Here is a 13227-nt window from a genome sequence, read left to right as displayed (position 1 = left end):
GGAGCTCAGGTGTGGGGATCCTGAGTCCTACCTGCTCATTTTTCTCACTCTAGGAGCCTTAGGAGTGGCCTTGTGGTTATCTGGTCTGGGGAGCTGAGCAGAGTTCAGTTAACAGCACGTATGAGCAATCTGCAGAGGATGATGCTGGGAAAAAACCAGGTTCACCCTCGATCAGCATCACCCCTTCTGAGAGGTGAAACTGATAACCCTGCAGTCTCCCCCACCTTTAACAGGTAGCAAACTAGAGTTTCTGGGTTGCTAAGCACACAGTACCAAATCCAACCTCAATCGCAATTCCCAACAGTTTGGACAGCTAAGATTTCACTCTTCTAAGTCTAGAAACAATTTGCAAGCTCCCACTGTGCATTATCTGGAGGACAGACATTGAAACATCCACTTATCTATTTATCACCAGGGAGTGTGAAGTTCTCTCTAGTGAGTTTGAGGATATAAGCAGCCAATTTCTGCAGATTTTAAGCTTTTTTGTTTTTTTTAATACGTTTATGGCCCTTATGTTTGCAGAGAAAACCTACCAAACATGAAGTGTAACTTATGTAATCGTGTCTGCTCAAGTCTGCAGTAAATCAGCTCCAGTGACTCTGCAGCTGCTCATTTCTGATGCTTGGGAAAGCTGAGTGAACTGACACAGCATTGGTCTGTTTTACTGCTGTTCTTTAGAACCCAGGGGTTAAGAGTGAAATTTACAAGAATCAGGTCAGGTTTACCATGTTGATGCTTGGGAAAGCACCAAAAAAAAAAAAAAAAAATGGAGCTGTTGCCTCCGGATGTAGCTTGTGGCCCTCTCCACAATCTTTCCTTTTGTCCTCTGGCTAGCAGGTATCTGGTGCATCTTTCAAATCCTGGTGAAGGACAGTAGGAGTCTGTGTGTGAGATAGGTCTCCCTTCTACAACCCAGCGGGATTACACATTAACAAAAGCCTACATTAGGGCAGACATATCCTATGACAGCGGAACACAGCCTTGTACAGCTGGTGAGCTACTTAGCGAGTCTATAAACCACAAAATAACTGGGGCGTGGAGTCCTGAAGCCATCTCCCAACATATTGACACAATGCCACAGCACCAAGGTCTCAAGATCCTTCAGGACTTACTTTGACACACTGGTTGGTACCTCTTTTCCCCATGCTCTCACTCCAGCACCTAATGTACTTAGGGACCATATGGGGAGCTCTCTTGTAGTTAACGCTATGCTGTCTATGACTGAAAGCCCACTGAAGTCAATGGAAAGAATTTCTGAGAACAGGCCGAGAAAAAAGCACACTGATAAAACTCTTGATGAAACCCTAAAAGCTACATGTGGCTATGGAGCATCACTTCTCTGTGCCACTATTCCATAGATCTTCTGCTTACGAAAACCGGTTATTCAGAATAAGTATGTTTGGCCCTTCTGTAGCACTTACCAAGGAAATCAACGCAATTTTTCTAGTACTAATTAAGCCTCACACCCCTAATGTGAGGTTTAATTATTCCTATTTTGCAGATATGGAAACTGAGGCAACAAGCGGTTAAGTGATTTGCCTAAACTCACAGAGCAAGTCAGTAGCAAAACGTAGAAAAGAACTTACTTCCCTGATGTAACACTGCAGATTGTACAACTGTAGGATATTCCACTAGTTCCCTGAATATGCCCATATGCACTTCCCTCTGGAGTCTAACCAATATTTGCTGTAAACTCACTCTGCACACGTGAAACATTTGGCTATTCCTGGAAGTTGTCTGATGCTGGATTTGCAATGATTAACTCCTCTATATAAAGCACAGGTTACTCTGGGAAACCATACATTACACTTATCAATAGGAATTTGGATTCTGAATACTCATAGGACAAATACTGAAGCACTCTGATTGAAAGCTGCCTTTAAACAGATTGACCATATGCATCTGACTTATGAGTTATTTATGGTATTTCGATTGTATCAGCCATGTTTACAACTGTTTTTAATGTAGAGGGAGAGGGTGCATTTCCCTTGCAGCAAAGCTTCCAAACACAGGAAACTCAAGGGACGATTCAAAGTTTAAGGAGCTAGTCTCATATGACATGGAGCATTTCTCCTCCAGTTCACTAGCTGAGACAATATATTAATGCGATATGATAGCTGTTCAGGAGGCTGGATGTAGAGCTCAGGTGTCTACATCACAAAACACCCCATCCCTTGTTGCAGTCTCAGCAGAAAGGCCTGAGGATAAATAGGTAAGAGATACTGGCAGATTTGGGGTAAGCTTGCCTTGATATTGTCTCTTAAACAATTAGGGGAATTAAGTCTCTGCAGCTGTAAAAGCACTAAAATTTGCTTTGATCATCCCCTCCCCAAAACAAAACAAAAAACAGCTGGGCACTGGGACCAGCCCAGGCCAGATCAATGTGGCTTTAAAAGTGTTTTTAGCCACACATGTAACATTTTAATCTTTAGGTCCTGGTGGTCCCCTTTATCTCCACTCTTAATCATTGGTATTGTATTGGTAAGTATGAAAGGTGTAGACCACCAGTGCCTTCCATCCACATGACCATCTCTCCTGTTTCTGTCCCTCACATTAAAAATAGGTCCAGCCTGTCTTTAGATCACTCTGCTTTGCAGCATTATACTGCAGAAAAGAAAAACCTTGTACACGGCAAGCATTGTGCTTATGGATTATCCTACCCTAGTGGATGCAGCACCCATATTAGTACCAAGTTCCACTATGGTGGTCTATACTATTATGGTCACCATTTTTATTAGACTATGATAAATTTTGTACAAAGTATGCCTTGGGAGATATTACTTGAAGACTCAATCTGCTGAATATTGTTGTCTTGGTAAAATGTGTGTATCAACATTGTATGAGAAGGTATTAGATTTTACTAAGTATCTTCGTTATAACATGCTCCAAGGTTAAGACAAGCAGGCACAAACCAGTTTTTCAGAGACAAAGACACACTGGCACCCCCAGACAGGTATCAACAATGTCAAGAGGGTTATCGCTTACTTAAGCAGCTATTCTCCAGCAATGGAAAGGTGTGATTAAGAAATGTACATTGCATTACAGGAACGTTTCAAATCTCAGTCCACAAGGTCCACAATAGACTACCTGTCACCATGACTCAGCAAGGATGTTTCTAGCACAAGAAATTGAGGCCTGGTCTACACTGGGGGGGGGGGGGGGAGAATCGATCTAAGATACGCAACTTCAGCTATGAGAATAGCGTAGCTGAAGTCGATGTATCTTAGATCGAATTAAAATTACTTACTTTGCGTCCTTGTGGCGCGGGATCGATGGCCACGGCTCCCCCGACAACCACACAAGCCATGTTAAAGTGATCGATGGCCACGGCTCCCCCGTCGACTTTGCTTCCACCTCTCGCCAAGCTGGAGTTCAGCAGTCAACGGGAGAGCAATCGGGGATCGATTTATCGCGTCTACACTTCACGCAATAAATCAGTCCCTGATAGATCGATCGCTGATCTGGCGGGTAGTGTAGACGTACCCTGAGTTATAAAGCGGGAGGATACTTGATTTTACCTCTCCTGCTCCCATCTCTCCACTCATGACATCAACGACTCTCAAAGAACTGAACTAAGGGGGGAGTGGTCCCAGGCTGGAAGGAGACCCAGCCTGTGAAATTTACAACAGCGTACGCTGAGGCAAAACCTTTGCTTTAACTTTCACTTAGCTTGTTAAGTCAGGTGTTAGCTTGCCTTTTACTCTTTTATTTCTTTTGTAAACAATCTTGACTTTTATGCATTATCACTTGTAATCACTTAAAATCTTTCTGTAGTTAATAAACTTATCTTATTGTTTTACCTTAACCAGGGTGTTTGGATTAAAGTGTGTGGGAAGCTCCATTTGGGATAACCAAGACTGATGCATATATATCACTTTCCTTTGATGAAATGACAGGCTTTCTATGAGCTTGCATTGTTCAGTAGTGTGCCGGACCGTACAAGACACACGTTTCTGGGGGAGGAAGGGAGGGGAGACAAGGTTGGGACTAAGGGCTTGTCTACACTGGCACTTTACAGTGTTGCAACTTTCTCACTCAGGGTGTGAAAAAACACACACACACCCCAAGCGCAGCAAGTTTAAGCGCTGTAAAGTGCCAGTATAGACAGCGCACCAGTGCTGGGAGCCATGCTCCCAGAGCTAGTAGCTACGCCCCTCGTGGAGGTGGGTTTTTTAGAGCGCTGGGAGCCAGTGCTCTGCCACAACCACACAAGCCATGTTAAAGCGATGCCACGGCAGCGCTTTAGCATTGCCAGCGTAGACTAGCCCTAAGAATTTGCAGGTATCACCCTGTATGTAATTCATGAGTGACTGGTCACAATGCTGATGTATTTAGCGGGGAGTGAATTTGCATGCTGAAGGCTCTCTGAGCAGGCCAGGTGAGGAAGTTCTGACAGCATAGCCGTGTAAAAAGCACCCCATGCCAGAGAATTAAGGAGACAGCTGTTCAATGGTCCAGATTGTACCCTGGGGGAATGTCACACCCACTCAGGCAGCCGTTCCATAGTTTCAATCCTTTTCTCACTCACACAGATATAGTACATGCTAACTTCTGGGTGACAGGAGTCTCAGCTTGTGTGTATCATTATACAGCTAATTAGGTGTCATTTGTATCCCAAACCAAGTGGCTTGGAAATTTAAACCATTGTTAGCTAACCCAACAGCATCACTGCCAAACGTTTTAAAATAAATTCTAGGTTTTCCAGTGGTATCGGGATTCAGAGTTTGCTAGAAAAATCAGAGGCCAGGGCTGGTGGCTTGCTGAGCTTGAGCCATCAAGTCTATTGCCATAGAGTTTAGAGTTAACAGAAAAGCTGATGCCCCAAGGAAAACTGATCTTTAAAAACAGTCCTGCTCAACTCTTTGCACTGTTTCTCTACTCTTCCCCTGATTATATTATTAGGGACATTCACAGAAAAGTAGGATCTTCATTGTTATTTGATTTCTTAAAGGACGCACTGTCACAGTCCATGACTCTAAAAAGACACCAAAAGTATATTTAGTCAACAAAAAATAAATCTTTTACAAACCCCAATAAAAACATTTATGGCCTTTTTAGAATTTTAACAGGAAACATGCTGAGGACTAAGTATTAATAGGCCACACAGGGTGGTGATAATACTCCACACCTCATGCTGAACTATGTGCAAACAATAAACAAACAGCATCCATGGGGAAAAGTAAGTGCATTTTTTAGTTCTTTCAGCTTCAATTTAAGGTACTGATGTCAAAATTCCCACTGATTTCAATGAGAGTTGGATTGGACTCTGCATTAGTCATACTGGTAAAGACATCTGTTATGACTTTTTTTTAGCTCAACAACGTCTCCCTTAAGAGTCCAGCCACCCCTTGTTCTCTTGGAGGCTTCATTCTGTGTTTCAACTCAACACTACAAGTTACTGGGTGCATTCAAATCCCACTGAGGTCAATGGAAGGGGAGGGCACTTGGCATCTCACAGGATCAAGTCCTGCGGGAGGACTCAACTCACTGCAGTGGAAATGTTAACAATGTCACAGACAGAGGGTGAGGACTCCAGGTGGGGAAGTCAGCAGCCAAAGCTGATGGATGTGGAGAACAACAACGATCCTATTTAATTTCCACTCAGGTGCACAGAGTAGTAGGCAGGGATGGGGAGAAAATGTCACATGCAAGCAGGATTATTCCAAAGTAGAATATCCTTTTAAAGACTACCACAGATCAGCAGCTGCTCTTTAACCACACTTTCAGCGCTGCCTCACACACCTGGGGCAACACACACCTCCAGAGCTGCCCTATGTAGCAGCTGGGTCACTCCTGGAGTGATAACATCCCTAGGGAGTACGAATGCCTGGAATGCCAGCACTTCCACACAGGCTGCAGTGGAGTCCACCAAGAAAAGGGTTAGACAGCCCCTTCCACCTCCACAGACTTCAGGCAGCAAGACATTGTTATTCCAGCCCATCCAGAGAAGCTATTTCCCTTCTCCCCAATGCAATTAAACAGACAATAATTGCCCTAATGTGGAACAATTACTCTTCAGCAGCATGTGCCAGCGGAAGGAATATTCTGTCCTATCTCAAACTCTTCTTGACAGAGAGAAAGCGGACAGAGTAATAACACCATTTAGCTCTTTACAAACGCTGACACCCTATGAACTTATAAACCATTACCATCCCCATTTTTCATATTGGGAAACCAAGACAGGTAGAGGTGACATGTCTTGCACATGGTCACAGAGAAGTCAGTGTCAGAGCTGGGATTAAAACCCAGGAGGTTCTTATGAGCCAAACACTAGGTCACATTTACTAGACTTATGAGAAAGAGAGGAGTTTCCATTTTCAAATGTTAAACCTTCTTTTGAGGCACTGCAGCTCTGGATAACTGTAATAAAAGGTCTTAACAGCGGGATGGGTGAAGATGACAGTGTACATAACTTCCTTGTCCCTCCAGGCAATTCACAAGAACCCTGACTACTTCTCAGGCACCAGACTTTCCAGGTGGCACTACAGTTTATCAGATTCCTTTCTAGAATGCTTAAAGCTAACAGCCCGGGCAGATTTTCCAGGTGACCCACATGTCAGTCCCAATCTTTCCCAAATTTTCATCTTGTTGAGATGTTCACCCAGGTGAGTGAGAATGGCTCATAATACCTGTACCAAAAAGTACCACCAAGGATGATTGGCCAGTGAAAAGCCGAAAGTCCAGCAAACCTCTCCCTAAACTGCTAGCATCACCTTAGGGCTGGGTCCATGTAGAGATCTGCACTGGTACAAGCAAAGGTTTGAGTTTAAAATAATGTATCTAAACAAGTGCAGACCGCTGCATGAACAGCCTTACTTACGTTTTCATGGATTCGTAGATTGTATGGCCAGGTGAGACCATTGCAATCATCTAGTCTGACCTCCTATAGCGCACAGGCTACAGAATTTCCGCAAAATAATTCCTAGAGCAGATATTTTAGAAACACATCCCATCGTGGTTTTAAAATTATCAGTGATGGAAAATCCACCACAAGCCTTGGTAAGCTGTTCCAATGGTTAATTACCCTCACTTGTGAAAATCTGCACCTTATTTTCAGTCTGAATTTGTATAGCTTTAACTTCCACCCACTGGATCGTGTTATACCTTTCTCTGCTAGATTGAAGAGCCTGCTATTAAATATTTGTTCCCCAGGTAGATATAGGCTGTATTTAAGTCACTCCTTAATACTGTATTCTCTTTGTTAAGCTAAATAGATTGAGTTTCTTGAGTCTATCACTATAAGCATGTTTTCTAATCCTTTCCTCATTCTCATGGCTCTTCTCCAAACTCTATCAACATCCTTCCTGAATTAGGGACACCAGAACTGGATATGGTATTCCGGCAGCGATTGCACCAGTGCAAATACAGAAGTAAAATAGCCTCTCTACTCCTACTTAAGATTCCCCTGTTTATTTATCCAAGGACTGCATTAGCCCTTTAGACCACAGTGTTGCACTGGGAGCCCATGTTCAGCTGATTATCTGCCATGCCCCCAATTCTTTTTCAGAGTCACTACCTCTCAAGATAGAGTACCCCATCATGTAAGTAATGCCCCTCATTCTTTGTTCCTAGATGTATACATTTAGCCATATAAAAGACATATTGTTTGAGTCTAGCTTACCAGTCCATCCACATTGCTCTTAATCATTGACCTGCCTTCATTATTTACCACACCCCCAGTTTTTGTCCCATCTGCAAACTTTATCAGTGATTATTTAATGTTTTCTTTGCTGTCATTAATAAAAATGTTAAATAGTGTAGGGCCAAGAACCAAGCCCTGCAGGACTGCACTAGAAACACCTGTTTGACGATTCCCCATTTGCAATTACATGTTGACACCTATCAGTTAGCCAGCTTTTAATCCACTTAAAGTGTGCCAGGTTAATTTTGTAACGTTCTAGTTTTTTAATCAAAATTTCATGCAGTACGAAGTCGACTGCCTTACAGAAGTCTAAGTATATTACATCAATATTATTATCTTTATCAACAAACTGGTAATCTCATCCAAAAACATATTAAGTTAGTTTGATAGGATCCATTTTCCATGAACTCGTGTTGATTGGCATTAATTATATTACACTCCTTTAATTCTTTATTAATCGAATCCTATATCAGCTGCTCCATTATCTTGCCTGGAATCAATGTCAGACTGACAGATCTATAATTACCCGGGTCATTCTGTTTATCCCTTTTAAATACGGGCACAACACTTGCTTTCTTCCAGTCTTCTGGAACTTTCCTCGCGTTCCAAGTCTTATTGAAAATCAACATTAACAATCCAGTGTGCTCCTCAGCTAGCCTTTTAAAACTCTTATACACAAGTTATCCAGACCTGCTGGTTTAAAAATGTCTAACTTTAGTAGCTGCTGTTTAACATCCTCCTAAGAGACCAGTGGAATGGAAAAAGTGTTATCATATGATATGACTTCATCGTCTGTTTCTTTCCCAAATGTGGAACACAAATATTTATTGAATATTTCTGCATTTTCTTCATTATTATTGATCACTCTAGCACAGTGGTTCCCAAACTGGGGTTCATGAACCCCTGGGGGTTCACGAAATGTTACGGGGGTTCTCGGGAAAAAATTCCCTAATGGCGGACAGAGCTGTCCCTAGGGACCCCGGCACGGGGCCAGCAGCCCGGAGCCCCTGGACTTCCAAGAGCTAAGCAGATCAAAGCAAGCGTATCTATCACACTGAGGAGATTTAAACTTCAAGACTCCTTATAAGAAATGGAAAGGGAGGTGGATATTTTTTGGTTTTTAAAATTAAATAGGCAGCTAGTATTGTTTTTAAAATTATTATGAAGAACAGGTTTAAGCTTTGTTGTAACGTGCGTTGTTTGCCTGGACTGCTCAAGACCTGAATGCTTGTGTAGGAGGAACTCTTTGAGTTGGCTTCTTAAATATCTTCCTGCTGTTTCACATCTGATACTCCTTGATGAAACATATGAGCCTTGTCTTATAATAGGCTTATTCAAAGTGATAAAAGCTACAAAAATGAGATCTTGGAAGAGTGTTGCCGTTTTCATAACGTAATAAAAATACTGTAATGATAAATAATAATAAATAGTGTGTAATAAGCATGTCATAAAAACAAATTTTATATTTCCAAGATCACTGCTTTTATAATTTATACTCAGGTAAAGGAGAAAATCCCTGGAAATATTCATTTTTAGGAGGAGGTTCGCGAGACCTGACATTTTAGTGAAAGGGGTTCACAGGCTGTAAAAGTTTGGGAACCACTGCTCTAGCATTTGCATTTAGTAATGGACCAGTACTATTGTTAGGATTCTTTTCTCTGCTGGCCAAAGATTTCTCCTTGTGTCCCTTTGTTTCCCTTATCAATTTTCTACAATTCCTAGCTTTTGATTTATATTCATGACTATCAACTTCAAAGTTTAGTTTAATCCTGTTTCCAACCAATTTAAACTAATCCAAATTAGCCACTCTCAAACCAAAATAAGAGTGTCCATAGAGGGGTTTACATTTGTATGTGGACAAGGCCTAGGAGACCATGAACTCTGTTGGAGGCAGTATTAACTTCATCACATTCCTCTCTGCTGCTGAAACCTCACCCAGGCCTTCATACCTCCTTTCCCCTCTTCATTATACTTCAGCTCTCTCCCCTATCATCTTCCCAAGTACCACCAAGTGCAGAACTGCCCACATACAGAGCAGCTACAGCCTCCATCTCCCCCTCAGGCTTCCTACATTCGCTTCAGGATCCAGTTTAAAATTGTCCTCGTAGTCTTTAATACCCTCCTAGTGCTTGCTCCAGCCAACCTCACTGGCCTTGTGTGTCCCTACTTCCCTCCCCACTCAGGGCATGTCTACGCTACGGGTGCTACAGCGGCACAGGCACAGTACTGAAGCTATGCCACAGTACTGCCATAGTGTAGACGCTTCCTACATCAACTGAAGAGGTTTTTCCACATCCTTCATGCTATTATATATGCCTTGCGAGATATCATTTGAAAACTAATAACGCACTGATCAATAACATCATGATGAAATGTACGTAGCAACATTATATGTAAAGTTATGAACATAAGCTGAAATCATGACTGAAGTGGGTTTACCCGATAAGTCTGGGGAGTGGGCAAACCTATTTCTCAAAGACAAAGGACAAGCTGATGCCACTAGCCAAGTGTCACCAAATCTGATGGGCAATCACCTATCAAGTGGCCATTCTTTGGCAAGCAATGGGGGCTGGAACAAACAGATTTGCATCTTAGCAAACAACAGCATGGAACCTCTTTCACCACCAGACTCCTTGACTCCACTCTCTCAGAGGGAATTAACTTTATCTAAGGGTAACCCTCAGTGAAATGCTTTTCAAAGAGTGACTGAACTATAAAAGTGAGGTCCATAAGGAAGGGGAGGGATAGCTCAGTGGTTTGAGCATTGGCCTGCTAAACCCAGGGTTGTGAGTTCAATCCTTGAGGGGGCCACTTAGGGATCTGGGGCAAAAATCAGTACTTGGTCCTGCTAGTGAAGGCAGGGAGCTGGACTCGATGACCTTTCGAGGTCCCTTCCAGTTCTATGAGATAGGTATAGGTATATAAACACCCCAAGTTATCTCTCCCTATCCTTCTCTCTCTTTTTCAGCTAAGAACACAAAAGTAGCAGCCATTAGACATTGGGAGAGATCCTGACCTGAAAACTAGTCAGCCCTGTTGCTGGGAGCACGTGGTAAGAATTTTATCTGAACCCAAGTCTAGTATGTTAAATTTAGTAATGGGAAGAATTTTATCTTTTTCTCTCTCAGAGCCATTTCTGACTCTAATGCTTTATACTTGTACTAACTTAAAACCTAACTCCTCAAAAACTTGTTTTATTCTTTAATCAAAACTAATCCAGTATTGTGAACTGTGTGGGTAACTCCATTTATGGTAGCAAACTGTTGTATACTGATCCCCATAGAGGAGCAACTGACCTGATATATCTGGATTATCCAGGAGAGGGCTGGACAGTGCAGAACTCAAGTTTTGGAGGAAAAGCAGGGACTGGGAGTGTATTGGGGTCATCACACAAGTGGTAACCAAGGCTGGTAGAAGCCAGAGTTTGACTGACTGGCAGGCTGCAGCTACACACAGACATTCAGGGTGTTATCTGCATGGTGGAAGGCTGTTTGTGAGCAGCTCAGGTGGGAGCTACAGTAGCACAGCATTGCAAGGCATCCAAGTTTGCAGGGCAGGGGTGACACAGTCCCTCACTGATCTGGATTGCACCCCAGAATGTCATAACAGGTAATCCACCTCTCCAAGTGGCAGTAGCTAGGTCGATTGTTCTGTCAACCTAGCCACACTCCACGGGTTAGGTCGGCTTAACTACAGTGCTCAGGGATGTAGCTATGTCAATCTAAATTTGACATGTAGACCAGGGCTCAGTCTATCATGGCATTTATGTTGTACTCACCGCAGTGATATCCTTAACATAGTTGGTGCACAATCCTTTTTCTCTGCCACACCTGCCAACTATTATCACACACTATCCCACTGATGTCTAACTCATTCCAAATCCCAGCTGAAATGAGTCAGATCTCCCTTCTCTCTCTAACTATATTTTTTCTATTTCAAACGCTTTATCAAATTTTACCTAAAGATCCAGAAATAAAAACACTGGTACTGTCAAGGGGCCTGGCCTGAATGTCTCTCCCATTTAGTACTGCATTTGATTATTATAGTGTATTGAGACTCATAAATCAGTTCCTGCTAAAGCACAGACTAGAGAGTGGGACTAAGAGGCCCGATTCTGGAAAGTCTATGGTTAGCAGTAACGGCATCACGTATGCCTCCTGCCTATCAGACCAGACAATCTGGGGGAAAAAAAACACTGCAGCCAAATAAGGCAACTCCCTCCCTAGTCACAATCAAGGTAGACCAAGGTTTCATATGATGGCAAGGGAGTCACTTACAGGGCTTCAGCATTCCCAGCTGGAAAGAGAGCAGCAACACTTTTCTAACCCATGGCTCACAGACTCCCTTCCCTGGAGAGCAAAAGGGCACAAGCTGGAGGAGGAAGAGGGGGACCTTGATGCATCTCCCATACACATACACGCAAACTCCCATGGGGTGGAGGAATATAGGCGAGGGGGATCCATGGCACACACACCCTCCCCCTGGGAGAGTTACACAGGGGGCAGGGCGCACACCCCCATCCCCAGAGGAGGTTACATGGGGGGCTACACAGGGGGCAGGGCGCACACCCCCATCCCCAGAGGAGGTTGCATGGGGGGAGGGGGACCTGAGGCACACACCCCTCCCCACGGGGGGGGTCAGACAGTGGGGCAGGGCGCACCCAACGCTCCCCATGGGGAGTTATGTGGGGGACCAGGAGGCGCGCACCTCTCCCCGGGTGGGGCACAAACCCCAGCCCCGCTACCAGCGCGCGAGGGGAAGCCTCCGGCCCCGTTTACCTGGCTGGGCTGCTCTGCCTGCTCTGAGGAGGCCATGTTTCCAGACCCGGCTAATCCATCCCCTTCCCTATGGATGGAACTACCTCAGCCCCGAGCTCAGGCAGAAGCAGTCACTTTCCGATAAACTGATAGGCCTCAGCCCTGGGGGCTGCCTTGACCCCTACCTGCAATGAGTCTGTCCGGTCTCCATCGCAGGGCACAGCTTGTGGGGCGGTCGTGAGCAGTTTCAGCTGTGAGGTTATTTTTCATGTATTTGCTTATTAGCTCTGAGGTTATTTTTTGGTCATAGCATAATTAAAAGCAACTGATTTACCCACTATTGCTTCCATATTATTTATTTATAGTTCATGGCTATATATACAGTCAAGTATCAGGAGGTAGCCGTGTTAGTCTGTATCTACAAAAACAGCAAGGAGTCTGGTGGCACCTTAAAGACTAACAGATTTATTTGGGCATAAGCTTTCGTGAGTAAAAACCTCACTTCTTCAGATGCATATATACAGTGTGTTCCATAGTTAGTATATTATGTTATAATCGCAATGTATTTAAAATAACTTATAAAATGACTGAGGCCTCATCTGCCTGGATCAGCATGCAAGATTTAAAGCCCATTTATTGCCATAGCTATCAATATTAATAATAATAATAATAAGTGGAAATTGTACAGCAACAAATCCTGCTTAGTCTAGTTAGTTGACTTCAATGGGACTGTTTTCATGAGTAAAACAATAAGCTTGCCAATGTGAGTGATCCTACGAGATCAGGCCTTTAATTAGGCTTGATAAAGGGGATTTAAAAGTCCACTTC

General features: G+C 43.4%; 1 protein-coding gene across 2 annotated transcripts in view; it reads right to left on the bottom strand.

Annotated features, from left to right (window-relative positions):
* PEX14 (peroxisomal biogenesis factor 14) overlaps positions 1-12491 on the bottom strand; it is a 100455-nt gene extending 87964 nt beyond the window's left edge. The window contains exon 1 of one of the 2 annotated variants that reach the window (XM_034753465.1): positions 12421-12491. In XM_034753465.1, the coding sequence (XP_034609356.1) occupies positions 12421-12456 (36 nt within the window). In that variant the 5' untranslated portion in view covers positions 12457-12491. The remainder of the gene's footprint in view (positions 1-12420) is intronic. The other variant, XM_034753466.1, reaches the window with a different exon arrangement.
* Positions 12492-13227: the final 736 nt, after the last annotated feature.

The sequence above is a fragment of the Trachemys scripta genome, chromosome 19 (genome assembly GCF_013100865.1).
Source record: "Trachemys scripta elegans isolate TJP31775 chromosome 19, CAS_Tse_1.0, whole genome shotgun sequence".
Classification (NCBI taxonomy): domain Eukaryota; kingdom Metazoa; phylum Chordata; order Testudines; family Emydidae; genus Trachemys; species Trachemys scripta.
Note: the sequence above shows the minus strand (reverse complement) of the source record. Positions and strands in the feature narration are given on the sequence as shown.